The 14,800-nt window shown below is 46.8% G+C and overlaps 1 protein-coding gene across 1 annotated transcript in view; it reads right to left on the reverse strand.

Annotated features, from left to right (window-relative positions):
* Positions 1-1,875: 1,875 nt before the first annotated feature.
* The window catches only part of NOX5 (NADPH oxidase, EF-hand calcium binding domain 5), a 56,550-nt gene continuing 43,625 nt past the window's right edge, over positions 1,876-14,800 (reverse strand). The window contains 14 exon segments of the mRNA XM_012728518.1: positions 1,876-2,016; positions 2,752-2,832; positions 3,049-3,153; positions 3,156-3,259; positions 4,219-4,318; positions 6,955-7,101; positions 7,850-7,907; positions 7,976-8,065; positions 9,327-9,370; positions 9,373-9,417; positions 9,420-9,497; positions 11,990-12,125; positions 13,417-13,519; positions 13,608-13,715. Of these exon segments, the coding sequence (XP_012583972.1) occupies positions 1,910-2,016; positions 2,752-2,832; positions 3,049-3,153; positions 3,156-3,259; positions 4,219-4,318; positions 6,955-7,101; positions 7,850-7,907; positions 7,976-8,065; positions 9,327-9,370; positions 9,373-9,417; positions 9,420-9,497; positions 11,990-12,125; positions 13,417-13,519; positions 13,608-13,715 (1,306 nt within the window). The 3' untranslated portion in view covers positions 1,876-1,909.

The following is a 14,800-nucleotide window of genomic DNA, read 5'->3' on the forward strand; positions in this document are numbered from 1 at the left end:
GTTTTAGAATCAACTTCTCAATATCTATTTTAAAAAACCTGCTGGGAGACAGGAGGAAAAATGGAAAGAAAGAATGGCTGAAATTTATTCAAATTTGCTGAAAACTGCAAGCCCATGTATCCAAGATGTTCCATGAAATCCAAGTACAAGAGACATAAAGAAATGTTTTATAGTATGTAGTATGCAGATTGCCCCCCCCCTTTTTTTTTGCTAACTTAGCCGTATTCCATACATTTTGAAGTTTTACTTAATATTTTCAGTTACTAAGTATTTGTTGTTAGTAGACAGAAACACAACTGAGTTTTGCATATTGACTTTATACCCTGGACCTTGTGGAATTCACTATGAGACTGATCTAAATGAAGAGCTTAACTGCAAAATTTACAGAAGGAAACATAGGAGAAAATACTCACGACCTTAGACATGCAAAGCTTTTAGATACAAAGATAGGATACAAAAGGCATGAAGAATAATAGAAAAAAAATCTGATAAACTGAACATAATTAACATTAAAAATTTTTGCCCTTCAAAAGACAGGTTAAGAAAATTAAAGACAAAAAAAAAAATAAAATTAAAGACATACCACAGACCTGAGACTGGGAGATTGTACTTATAAAATGTACATATAACCTAATAGTTGACCTGTTTCCAAAACAAAGAACTCTTGCAAATCAATAAAAGGTGAAAAACATCTGGACAAGATATTAAACAGACGTTTTACCAAAAGGTGTGCAAGGAGCAAGTAAGAACATGAAAAGAGATCCAGCATTATTCACAGTATTCAGCAGTAGTCACAAGGAAATAAAAATGAAAGGCTTATTCTAGTGGCTAAATTAAATGTAGAGGTGTCAATATCAACTGTTGATGAGGCTGACGAGAGTTGCGCACTCTCATCCATTGCCAATGGAAAAAAAACGGTCGTCACTTTGAAAAAACCCTTTGGCAGTTCCTTAGAAAGTTAAACTCAACAAACACCATAGTACCCAACTGGAAACAGTGCACTCAAAGGTTCGAATGTGTAAACACACGGCAACTTTATTCAAAATAGCCAAGAGGCAGAAATAAGCCTAATATCCACCAACAACAGACCTTTTAAATGCGCTACCTAAAAAAAAAAAAAAAAAAAAAACAACCAGGAATAACTATGTACTGATACATGTAACCACGTGGATAAATCTCAAAGAGAGTAAGTTAAATGAAAGAAGATATAGAGAAAAACAACATGATTCTATTTATCTGAAATTTTAGAAAAGGTAAAAACTACAGTGATAGAAAGCAGACTGGTGATTTCTGCGGGCTACAAGGATGGAGGTATTGATGCAGAGTGGGTTGAGGGAACTTTTGGGGGCTAACAGAATGTTAGATATTCTGATTGTGTTGATGGTTATACAGCTGGACAAGTTTGTCAAAATGTCACTGTATTCATTGTGCTCTTAAACTGGTGAATTCGATTGTATGTATCCTTCGAAAACTTTTTTAAAAAGCTAAGAATTAGAACTATCTGAGAAGCATGTTAAAATGCATACTGTTGGGCCCTATTCCCAGACAATCTAATTTGGAAGAGCTGGAAATCTAAATTTCAGCAAGAGCTTACTCTGAATGAAAAGAAATGTCATTTAAAAAGAACAGCTAGAAAAAAAGAAGGCTATATATTTTCATAAAATATGTATAAGAAAAAAATACCACAAGTTCTTTCAAGTGCCTGGAAAAATCTGACTATCTAGGTGGGAATAAGAATAAGCTCTGATCCCCTCTTTTACTGCACAAAATGGTACGTTTTAGTGGGGGGAGAGAAGGAATACACGTTTAATAGAACACCCTCTTAAAAAGGCCTGCAGCCCAATCTCCTACCTGGCCCAGCCCCGCAAGGCCTATCGCCTCCGACCCTCTTCAGTCTCCTATCTGGGTCCTACTCCAGTCTGGTAAGGAGGCTCACAAACCACCCAAAAGATTGTGTCTCATCTCAGTGGATCCAGATGAAGCCCACTGGGGTGGAGCCCCTCAGTTCAGAGGATCCTGCCTCCCTCACAGCACACTCACCCTGAGCCCTTCACCCAGTGACCATCACTGAAGTGAGGCTCCCAGCACGGGGAGCTTGCCCAGGTCACAGCACTGTATGGGACCAGCACCCTGGGCCCTGATTGCCAGGCTGCCAGGCAGGGCATGCTCCAGTCACCCAGCTACTGTTCACAGTGAGCAGTGTTCTGAGACCCTACACTTAGGACAGCCAGGAAAACATTAATTGCAGGTTTTCCTTGCTATCTGGAAGTAGAAAATTGCTATTTGGTAGTTATTTTGGGCTTGGAGTGCTGAAAATTTTTTTCTATGTAAATTTAATGGTAATAGTGTTCCTAGTCCCACAAAGTAACTTACCAAGTCATATCGAATAGGAGCACACTGAATACTGTGAATAATGCTGCCATTTCACTTGCAGGGAAACCTATAATCCTATGTTTAGAATCGCTATTAAGTGGCCTACACAGAATTAATGATGTTCTCAAAAGGCAAACGTGTTTTTACCCTTTAAAATCAGCAGGTGATGCCTGAATTTCAGGCTCTGAGACCTTTAATGAGATGCCTCAGGGCCCAGCATGCCTGGACACTTATGAGGCTCCAGGACAATGCTGGGCTTTGCGGGAGTAGAGGGATGAGCAGACCCCAGCAGTGGGGAGGTCATCTGCTCCTCCCTTGCCTCTGTGAGGGAAGCCCGATCCTATGCCAGGTGGCCTGCCTGTAGGAGGCGGCGCCCACCTCGTGGAGCTTCATGTGTGGTCCTGGCTGCCCTCTCTCCAGGACCGCTGGCCACTGGGGCGGATGTGCTATCCCCTCTCCCTGAGGGGAGTGGGAGGAGGGTTTTTTTTTTTTTTTTACATCATTCTTCATTTTGTGAATAGGAGACTTTACAGGACTCCAGAGGACAGCTCAGAGGCAGGAAGTTAGATAGAGAAACAGGAGAAGACCTGGAAATAGGGATGGAGGAGGAGAAGGGGATAAAGGAGAGCAGGGAGCAGAGTAAAGGGGAGAAAGGTGGGGGTCATCTCTCAGGACACTGACCCAGGGTGCAGATAGGGCCATGAACGCCCACCCACCTGTACATGATGCTCTGTGGGATGGACGCAAATGGGGTGATGTCTATTCCCACCCCGGAGGGCCAGCATGCTCAGAGGCAAAGGTTCTGCATGTGGCTGTTCCATAAGCGCTGAGCATGGGAGCAGGAGAGGAGAGAGAAGGCTGGAGGGAGGAGTGTTGGATCCCAAGGCTTCAAGACCTCTTTTTATGGGTATCATCTTCTGGGCATGAAGCGAGTCTACGGGGCTTTTACTCCAGTGCTTCTTCCACAAGTCTGGGGAGAGCCCTCGAATGATGGATGCAGTCCTGGTGAGCAGGGGACACAACCAGCTTCCCCTAGCACCTGAAAGGGGTGGTTAGGTTCAATTATCTGGACCGTGGAGGTCAGACTGTGGGGTTTGAGGAGCTTGGGAATACAGAGAGCCACAGCCAACCACCTCTGCAGGTATCGACTTCATCTCTTCTGGGCAGGGGTTCTGGCTTGTGCCTACCCTGGAGCCTCTTATCTCAATGTTTCAGAGGTGATGATCAGAGGACAGCTAGGGACCCATGGGGGTAGGTGAAGAAGTGTCTGCCTCTGGAGGTGGGTGGGTCTGGCATGTCTGACCCACAACACATGTCTGACACTTTGCCAGTCGGAGCAGCTTTACAAAAAATGGATTGTTTGCCCAAATCATTCCAGGGAGATGGAGCCCTTTAGATGGAGAACATCAGTGGTGTGCTGATACTTTGATTCTTTGGAAAAAGAAAACAGCAAGAACAGTATTCCTGATTGTTAGGAGTTTGTCCACTTCCAAGGTGGCTCACCCGATCATGACCATGTTTAATAACGGACTCCAGATTCCTGAAAATCTCTCCAGCAGCCCTGGTGTTCCAGGGCAGGTCAGCTCCAAGATGTGACTGGAGAATTCTCACCCAGATGCATCTTTAGCTTTGTCTAAGCCCCTCCTAATAGTGCTTCCAGGACTCCTCTGTCTAGACACACTCCCAGCCTAGAATATTCCTTCTTCTCCAGTGAGTGAATTCCTGTATCTCCAGGGTCCAGCTCATTTGAAGTGGCTGCTCCTCCTGGAAACTTTCAAGCTGCACCAGGCAGAAAAGCACACGGGGAGGGTGTGGGGGTTGGGGGGAGGGGGGAGGCTGGCTCACAGTCCTAGGCAGGCGCTGCCTGAGGGTCTGGAGAGGCCACCCAGAGCACACTTCAGACACTGCAGACCAACCAGGCTGGTGGAAGTCAACTGGCTTCCTTCTGGAAGGGAAAGAAGCAGACTCCACACAGACTGCAGGACAGTCCCTCCTGGGTGTACCTGGGGGAGTGGGGAGAGGAGGTGGGTGGACAGTGAGGAGTGACTTTCACAGGCGTTCATTCAGGTTGACCCTGTGTTTCATAGATCAGGAGGCAGATAAGCATATGGAAATGACTTGCCTGTGTTCCACAGAGCTGGGAGAAGCCTGTGTCTTCTGCGGCTGGTCCAGCGCTCAGCACATCATGAAGAGGCCATGTTACTCTTTGTCTGGGGGTGATGACTGCTGTCCCCACTTGCACTACTATGGTGACTTTAGAAGGTTCATTGTAAGAGCGATTTCTCTTTTGATTATCTTTAATCCTCTGATTGCATTACTTATGGCTACTATATCTAACATCTAAGAATGACTGATCCCTCCTCTTTTTTTTTTCCTTCAACAAAAGGGAAGAAGGAGAGCCCGAGAGCACCAGCACTTCAAGGACACACCTTACCAGGCAGAACATCTGGCTAAAGTTTAATAACATAGGTTTTCATTGTTTTTACTTTTAAAACTGTTGTTTGTTCATGACACATGACGTGGTTTCCACAAAAGACAGTAATCCAAAGGGCCCTTTATTAAGCAGGAAATATTACTGGTGGGAAGTGAATAAGGCAAGAGTTCTGCAGGTGGCATTCAGAGGCCTGGCTGCAGAAACACATTTAAGGTGCAGTCCTTTGCGAGTGTGGCCTGAGGCTCTCTTTCAGGTCCCGAGGGGAGACAAAGTAATGGCTGTCCAGCATCTGGCCCAGCTTCCTCAATCTTCCCAGCCGGGTCCTTGGCCCCAGCTGCTAACTGGGCCTGAGTCCCTTCCTGTGCTCATGGGTATACCAGGCTACCTGCCAGAGTTACCTTGGGTCTATAGAACATCAGCTCCACAGTGACATCCTTACTGGAGTATGCTGGCCTTCAGGGACGGAGCTGAAGCACAGATGGGCTCAAGCAGCAAAAGCTTGTTTGGCTTCAAAAGGGAGATTGCTTTATTATTTAAATCACAAAAGCAATACAAATTAGCTTATAAAGGTTGAGGACTTTTAAATAATATAGGGGAAAAGTACCCTGAATCAGAGGACATCACTACTCTTAAGTTTCTTTATGTCCTTCCAGAATGTTCCATCTACACATACTCTTTATTTTACAGAGCTGGAACTTACTGCTTGTAACCTGCCTTTTCCACTTACTATATCTAGCTTTCCACATGGATGCACACACATTTACATAATCTTTTTTTAGGCAACTAACGTTCCACTTTAAGGGTGATAAGTAAGTTATTTAGCTACTTCTCTATTGTTGGGCATTTTGATGAATCTCATTTTCTCATTATTGTTAACAACCACTACCCATAAATTAGCACATTTCTCATTGCAATCCCTTTGCTCTGATTTACTTTCTTTTTAGCACTTGTCACTTGACACATTTGATACCCTCGTTTCTGGAAGGTAAGCAGTGACTATGTCTGTTTTGTTTACTGCATATCGCCAGCATCTAGAACAGCACTTGGAAAACCATAGATGCTGTGTGCTTGGTAAAAACTTGCTAAGTGAGGGCCTCCCTGGTGGGACAGGGGTTAAATTCTCAGGACCATCAAGCAATCTTCAGCCACTGCAACATGAGTTTGATCCCACATGATGCAACAGACCTCCCCTGACCCGCCCACTGCTCCCCTCAGCAATGTACTTCATCGACCTGCTTGTTCTGCTCCCCACTCTGTCTCTGGTGAATCCTCTCACTCCCTGCACCTCTGGCCTATAGCCCAGTTCTTATGCATAAATAAATAAATAATAAATCTTTAAAAAAATAAACTTGCTAAATGGATGAATGAATAAGGTGATTAACATACTTCTTGTGCATCTGTTGTTTAGCTTTTTCAGGTAAATCCCTAAAGATGAAATTGCTGGGCTAGTGAGTATAAATGTTTAAAATGCTCACACAAGTGACCAGATTGCCCGCCAAAAAGACTGTGCCAAGTCTTCTCTGGAACGGTGCCTGAAGCTTCCACCTAGTCACCTGTCTCCTAGCCCAGTGGGCTAAGTTTGTATTCACCCTCCTTCGTCCATTCTCACTTTCTCCAGAGCTGCTCTGATCTCTGCATTCCTCCCAAATCACCCAGAGCCGGTGTTCATACCACGCACTGGCAACCTGTCAGCTTTGTGGGTCTCATCCGGGTTCAAAAGCTACCAATCCTGATGCTAATGCTGATAAATGGTCCATCTGCACCTTGCTACCCACCTCAGTACTTCCCATTGGCCCTTAAAAGATCATGTGAGAAGAAGAAGCCGAGGATGGGAGTCAATGCCACTTCATAACTGAATTATCTGAGATGCAAAGTGATTAAAAACACTTGCTTGAAGTGTTGAAGCAGAAATGTGGAGTTGGGTTTTTCTGATCTCATTTTACTCTCGGTTATCCTCTGTGTTCTAATAAAGAACATGGGAGTGGGGGAGCTGGGGTGGCCAAGCTTCAGGGGTGATTTTGGGCCACATGATCCACAGTTGCTTTGTCCTGGCGCTACCATCCAGCCAGTGTGTACAACAGCAGCTCAATGACTGATGCCCACTGACCAGAGGAACTTTGTGGTTTGCCATCACAGTGGCACACTACCTAGCTGGGGCCTCCTCTGACTCTTTCTCATCCTCAAGCTCCTTGACATCTTCTTGGGGTCACAGCCCACTGGGTCTAATGCCTTGAAGGACTCATACAATCTGTTGGCCCACTGACCTCAAGACCAAATAAGTAACAAGATGGTATCTGAGCAAAAGGGAGGGGGTCAGTGCTGAGGTCCAGTGGGGAACAGAGCTTTCAGGATCAGCTGAGAAGTTCTATGGATCGGGGAACCCATAGAAAAAGGATCAATCTAGATTTAGGGGAGAAGGATGCAGAGGATTCTTCTACCTTGGGGCTCCCAGAGATCAGGCCCACATGGAGTGAGAAAGCTGGCTTTCTGTCACAGGCTCCTTGAAAATACCCTGGCACACCCTCCTCAGAGCTGACTATGCCCTAGGACCTCTGTGGGCTCTCAACTGCCCACACCATCCAGCTTCCAAAGTCCTCCTGGGTCCACCTGACTCCAACTTGCTTTGCCAGCCATATCATCTGCCTTTCATCCCCTCTTTCATCCTCTCTCCTGTCCCTCTCTCTCCATCCACCCCCCTCCCACCTTCTCTGCTCCAGCCCTAGCCTTTGCTCTAACAACATCGGCTTTTATGCCTCTGCTTAGGCTTCTCCCTCTGCCTCCTCACCCACAGAGAAAACTCTGCCAACCTTACCTTCAGCAAGTCTGCCAAGCCTGGCCCACCAGCCTACCCACCCAGGCTCACCCCGTGACCCCCTATGGCCACAGTACAGCCCTACCACCCTTTCAGCATCTGCTTCCTAGTTTCAGATGGGCTTCTGGAGGTTGACTTTGCATCTCTGACCTTTTTCCCAGTTCTGTGTCCTCATTCTCAGCCTGTACCCACAGTTAATGCCTGCTGAGCACCTGAAGGAGCTGGTGTACCTTTCTGCTGGGGAGCATTGCGATGATGGGGACATTCAGGTGCAAGTAGTCTCCAGGCCTGTGGTGGAAGTGAGGCACTGAGTGACCTGGGGAGAGAAAGGGAGTTCAAGATCATTGATGCCAGACCAAAAGCTGCATGACCCCTGGGCAAGAGGGTCCATGTAAGATAAGCAGGATGCACATGGGGAGATAGGACAGGTGGGTCCAGCAGAATGCCTGTGGGCAGGGGTGGGGGAGAGAAAGCTGCCAGAGTTCAAGGTCTAGCAAAGGACAAAGCAGGGCTTGGGCCGTTCTCAGAGCTAGGCCATACAGCCCTCTCCTGGGGGTGGGGCTGAGTGGGAGACCAGGGTCTCTCTGTCGTTGCCTCTGTTTTAGTGCTTGGCCCTTCGGCTCTGTAAGGGAAGATTCCTGGTGCCAGCTGCGAATATTTGGAATATCTGGATGGAGTGGAGGACCACTATAGGGCTTATAAGCACCAATGTCCCTATCACACTTACCCTTTCTTGATGGGGGGAAGAAAGGAAAGACAGAGTGATTTCCTGGGAGTGGAGAAGGAAAGGCAGAACACCACGTGTTAATATCTGCGCTGCTACTTGCCGGGGGGCCTTGGGCTGTGGGCGCATTACTTTTCTGAGCACCAGATTCCTCACTGGTCAAATGAGGATGCTATTTCCTGCTACAAAGGGTTGCTGTTGGCCCAGGGAAGGTGTCTGCATATGTCTATTTTTTATGTGACCAGATCAGTTCAGGGGACAGTCAGGGTCTCCCAACTAAATCCTCTGTGACCTCCACATCTTGGGGAAGCTAAGGATAGAGGGGCACAAAGATGGAACTAATGTTTCCAGAGTACCTGTGCTAGGTATGGCTTCACAGATGAAGCAGGGAGTTTCCAACGTCTGCTACTTAGATTCTCCTACTTTCCCAGGCCTGCTGCTTGGGAGCGGGGGTGGGGGGGTGTTTGTTGCTTGGATTCTGGTGCTGTCGGGAATGGAAAGTTCCTGCTGCTGGTCCACAGTAGCAGCTACAGCAGCTATGGCTACCCTGACCCCCTGCGCAAACAATCAAGAGTGCTTATGCAATGATGGATGGGATTAACAAGTTTCTCATTCAACCTGTACATAATCTCACCAAAATCTTACCATTGGGCCTGTGGGTGTGACAAGTAAATCTCTTTCTGAGTGCCATCTGCTTTCACTGGGAAATTGCCGTAAAGCATATATTATGTCACTGAATTCCTAAAATAAATTCAAAGGGAGTGAATTATAGTTCCATTTTACAGATGAGGAAACGTAGTGACCCAAAAATAGCGGACGGGGGATTTGAACCCTAGTAAACTTGTGTCCCTACCCCTTCCAATGCCATTTCCAGCCAGTTTAATCCAATTAAGGCAAGGAAATAAACCAGTGATAAACAAACCAGCAAACCATTCTTATAAGGCAGACGTAACTCAAGTGGCACAGGATCATGGCCTGGGCACCTTGAAGTGGCCACTCCTGTGGATGCAGGGGCTGGAGCTGCCCACATGAGCAGCAGCAGCAGTAGAGCCGCCCCGGTCAGGGAGGCCAAGTGTGGACCCAGCCAATACTGGGTCTTGCTGTGAGCAATTCCCAAAGCCAGAAGGGGCTGGCCTCAGACTGAGCCTGGAGTGCTGGAGATAAGCACGAGAGAAGCTTTTCCCACCCACCTACCTTTTGGGGTTCCCAACCCCTCACTATCACCTCGCAGGCAGGGAATTTTAGCCAGAATTCTGGCTTATCCAGAGCACCCTTTCTTTGTCCATTGTGTAGACAAGACAGAGCAGCTGTATGCCATATACTAGACTGGGCACTGGAGAACAGAGTGGTTCGTGAAAGGCTCTCTTCTCTGTCTGTCTGTCTGTCTGTCTGTCTGTCTGTCTCTGTTTCTCTCTCTGCCCTGGCCTCCTTCCTCTGTGGGGGTCTCTTGGGCTGGCAGTTCTCCCTTTCTCTCCTGTCCCCAAGACTTCATTGCTTCCCTAGGACCATAGCTGGGTCTCCAAGTAGGATCTCCAGAATTGTGGCAGGAACAGAAAATGTTAGAATGTCTGCTGGTAAGACTTTGATTTGAACACCCAAGAAGCACATATGCTTTATTGATATTTCATGTCTGTGCTGGGTTGGTGTCCCCAGCTGGTCTATATATTAAACAGGCTCATGTCACATGTGGTTCTTGAGGTCTCCTGGGGGAAGGCACAGTTTCCCAAAGGAATTTTGAAGAGCGTTCCCACCCTTGCTTGTGTCCAGCTATGCAGACCTCAGATTATATTATCTGGTTTTAACTTCAAACTAAGTAGCCCTCACAGGAAAGACAAGTAGCTTAAAATGATTCCCTGCAGAGAAGGGAAGCTGGAAAGTAGTATTAATAATGCAAGCGCAAGTGACAAGATGAGCAGTGTGCCTGCCACCACTGGTCTTTGTAGCCAACATGAGGTTAAAGATAAAACCTACTCTAATAAGAAGCTAATTTATTAAGAAAATCCAAACTACAAGTGTCCGTTCTGATCATTAAGAATGACTCTTGCTTTAGAGTCACATTGTGCCATAAGTCTAGTGGCATGTATTGAATTATGGAGTTCCCCCCCCCCACCATATTTTGCTTTGTTTACATTGCAGGGGTGTGTGATAAAATACACCTGGAAACCTCACTTTCTGACCCAGCAGACCATGCTTGGACTCAGGCAGGCATCCAAGGTCTCCTGGACCGTTCTCTGTGGACTTGGACACAGGGGCCAGACCAGCCCCCTTCGGGTATACCATAGAGCAGTGAAGATGAAATGGAAGCGACTGGTACACAGTCAGCATCGCAAAATACCAGGTGGGCTAACAAGTGCTCTGTGACTATGGACAAGTCACTGTCCATCTCCAGGCCTCCCAACCCACCACCGAGTGAGCTGGCCCTGCTGATTCCTAAGTAGTTATCCTGCCCTGGAACTCCAAATGCACACTGTGTGTGGCCTGGTCTATGAGAAGCCTGCATCAGCACCTCACTTCCCCCAGTTGTGCCTGCACAGCCCTACTGTGATGAAGCTGCAGTCAAGGCTGAGACATTGGATACAGCCCTGGAGCCACCACCCAGAGGGGGGTGTAATCCATGTCCATTGATGGTGATGGATAAACAAAATGTAGGGCATGCATACAAAGGATGATTTTCCTGTACCCCAGTTCTTGAATGAATAAATAAATCTTTTTTAAAAATAAAGCAAAGAATGATTTTCTAGAATGAAATCCTAGGCAGCTTTCCAGCCGGCCTGTCACTGAGCAGGTTTTTCCAGATAAACCTGCCCTTTAAAAAAAAAAAAAAAAAGAATGAAATCCTGTTTATGGTACAATATGAACCTTGAGGACATTATGGGAAGTGAAGTGAGCCATTTACAAAAAGGCAAATATGGCACAAGCCATATTCTTACCCACAGTAGCCAGGAGCTGGAGGGAGGCGGGCAAAGGGGAGCTATTATTTAAATGTCGCAGTTTTGGTTTGAGAAGATGAAAAGTCTTGGAGATGGATAGTGATGATGGTTGCACGATGATATGAGTGCAATTAACGTCGCTGAACCACACTCTTAAAAAACGGTTAAAATGGTAGACTTAATGCTATAAATATCTTACTACAATAAAAATGATGTTGTGAAGCAATATATCCTTATATGAAAAACATCGTTCAGTGAAGAAAGACAGTTAGTATATAGCATAATCCCATTTTTTTAATGGTATGTGTATGTGTGTGAGAGAAAGAGATCAGTTAGAAGGCAGTATAAAAATGTTACAAGTGACTTGCTTGCTTCTTTAAACCATTCCATGTTGACTAAAATTACTACAATAAAGAAAAAGCAACAAAGTCATTTTTTTCAGACAGAAAAGAACCAAAGAAAGTTCTGGCTTCAGGTGAGTTGAATCAGGAGCATTGTTTCCTGGGTCCGACATTTCCCTTTTCCCTCCCATGCCCCATCACCACAAAAGGAGGCCAGGGACCAATCAGAGAGAAGGGGGTCCCGGAGAAAGAGAGCCCTGGATAAGCAGCCCCATGCTGGGGAGTCACCAAGACAGCTAACTACCTTGGGTTCCCTCAGACCCCCAACTTTGCCCCAGCCCAGCCCTAGGAAGGGCCCTTACCATCATGTAGTACACTGGAAAAGGAATTTGAGTTTGCCCATCGGGTCTCCGTGGGTGAGCAGGATCAGCACCCCTTGCAGCTTCCGGAGGGTGATGGAGCCACTTCCACCCCAGTCAGACAGTGTAAAGAATCTCTCAGCAGAGAAAGACTAGCAGGGAAAAGTGGGAGAGAAGTACAGGTGTGGCCCAAGGCATGGGCTTGGATTCATTCTGTGTGTGTGTGTTTGTGTGTCCATGTGTGCAGTGGTAGGATTCAGGCAGAACCCTGGAGCCTGACTACAGAGACTGATTGAGCCCCCAAGGCCACACTGTGGGGGAGGGTCCATGGTCCATCCTGTCTACTGGGCTCTGAAAGAACTGTTCAGAGCCCTGCAGCAGGAAAACTGAACTATGTTTGGCTCTCAGCCCCCTTCGGGCCCCTGTGCCTGGTAATTGTATAGACTCTCTGTCCCCAATATGCCATCACCTCCATCAGCTTTGTGGCCCAGACCCTGGTGGCCCAACACGGGTCCTCCTACAGGCTCCTCCCACGTCCTGCCTCATTCCCTTGGAGTTACTCCAGAGGATAAGTGAATCTGGGGGGACTTAATATGTACATACCTGTGTCTGTTCATGTCCTTAATTAGGTTGTACACTTAACTAAGGCTTGATTCACTCACTCACTCACTCACTCATTCATTCACTCAACCATCATGTTCTGTGCAGCCCTTTCCTTGCTAGACCTCCTATTAGGACTGGACAGAGAAAGAGGAAGCCCATCCCTGGATATTCCCCTCAAGGCAGGGAGAAGAGGCTGTAGTTTTTGTGTCTCATCTAGAGACTAGGAGGTATTCACTAGCCATCAAGTCCACTGTGGCCAGTCAAAACTGCTAAGGTCTTACTCCTTTCTGCCCAGACCCTTGAGGAAGCCTACTCTCCATCCCACATAACCTTTAAGATATTCTACAGCCCCCTGTTATGATAGTGATGTATTGAACAGACAGAGGTCTTTTCTCCCTTCTCCCGACTTACTATGGAAGGAGGCATGCCATTTAGTTTTTAGTAGTATCCCTGCTGCCAGCAACTAAACCTTCCAATCCAAACAGGTGCATTCCTTGGCTCCCCCATCTCAGGGACACAGGCCACCACTGTGAGCCACCCCAGAGGGCAGTGGGCAGAGGTTGGCATTTGCAAACTCACTCCTTCTGCCTCTCTGCTAAAGTCTCCATTGTTTCTCAGGCATGCAGTCTCATTTGGAGCATGGTGGAGCAGTCTAAATGGAGCTTCATTGACTTCAAACCATTGAAAAGTTTAGCTCATGGCAGAAGGTTAAGTCATAGCATCAGCTTTGCCCGTGAGGTTAGTGGAACTTGTGAGCTCAATAATATCTCTTAAGGATTTGACAGGCTACTGTGACCTGACTTCACATGTTATATGAAGAAACCAGGAAGCCATGACTACCGGCAAGGATGGGAAGGCACCAGTATCAGAGACAGAAGCATGCTCCTGACCTGCTTGGAGGTGGGATGCAGGCCCAGGGTACCCAAGGAGCAACCTGTCTCTCCTTGTTAGCAAGTATATCCAGACATCCAGATTGCTCCTCTCTATAATGCACGGTCCCCACTTCTGGAATAGACACTTGCCTCTTTCACATCCAGGGCAGCTCTTCTGAGTCAACCTCTCAGTCTTCTCCTGCAATGGTCTCAAACTGGCACTTCACCCTCTGGAGCCTCTCAGCACCCTCCTCGGCACTCATGGTGCTAGGGATGAGGAGACAGGTTATGAGATCAGGGTAGTCCAGGGTCATGGGTCTCATGGTGCTCCCAGGACCATGGATTTCTTCAAACTAGGGTTTTGGGCTTCCTAGGACGCTGAATTGGCTGCTTCTGACTGTGTCTTCCTTCCAGCTAGGGTCAGTTGCCCAGGACTGTGTCCTCATGAAATGGACCTACGACAGTAAACACAAGGAGAGTGGCAAGCTGCTCTGAGAGTTTTATTAGCAGGATGACAATGACTTCCCCACCTCACACTACCACAACTCATTGCTGTTTTTCAAATACTTCATTTGGTCTCTGTGACAATTTGGGAGTTATGCAATTACAGGAAGGAAATAAGCTCAGAACAATTGCATGAGTTAGAGAAATGTATCCAGCAGGTCGGACAGAGGAAGCAAGAACTCAAAGCCAAGGCCAACCCCAGAGCCTCTGTGCTGTGCTTGGATTCTTCTCTCTGGTACAAGCCACACAGGACCCGGATCTTAACTGTCCAGGCTTGTCCTGCGGTATGACAAGGGTATCACCCATCTAACTGAGCAAATGGGCAAACCCTGCTATGATCTAAACAGAGGTCAGCGAGGAAACAGGTTAGCACTTTTCAAAATGCAGCAAATGAGACAATGATAGAGGACTTGGAACACCCTGTCTGTTAAATGTTCTTCTGAGAGGATGCCTTTGTCTAAACCCAAGAAAATGATTACACCTTAGATGATTTGGCTACAATCACCCCGCATTATTTGCAGATTCTGTATTTGTAAACTCAACTACCCACTAAAATTTATGACCCCCAAAATAATATTCACAGCATTTTCCAAGTTATCATGGACCTGAGCAAAGTACTGATACATTTGTGTTACCTAAAGCCCACTTTCCCAGCTGAAATCAACAAGGTGATGCTCTCCCTCCTACTTCCTGCTCTCCCTGTGAACCAGGGCCCTCCATCATCAACTGTTTAATGCTGCGTGTCTCACATGTTTGTGCTGTTGTTAGTGATTCTACTCTTTATGGCTCCCCCAACCCCAGCAAGGATGACGCTGAAGTGCTGGTTAGTGTTCCTAAGTGAAAAAGAC

The sequence above is a fragment of the Condylura cristata genome, unplaced genomic scaffold, assembly GCF_000260355.1.
Source record: "Condylura cristata isolate star-nosed mole 26May11 unplaced genomic scaffold, ConCri1.0 scaffold00023, whole genome shotgun sequence".
Classification (NCBI taxonomy): Eukaryota; Metazoa; Chordata; class Mammalia; order Eulipotyphla; family Talpidae; genus Condylura; species Condylura cristata.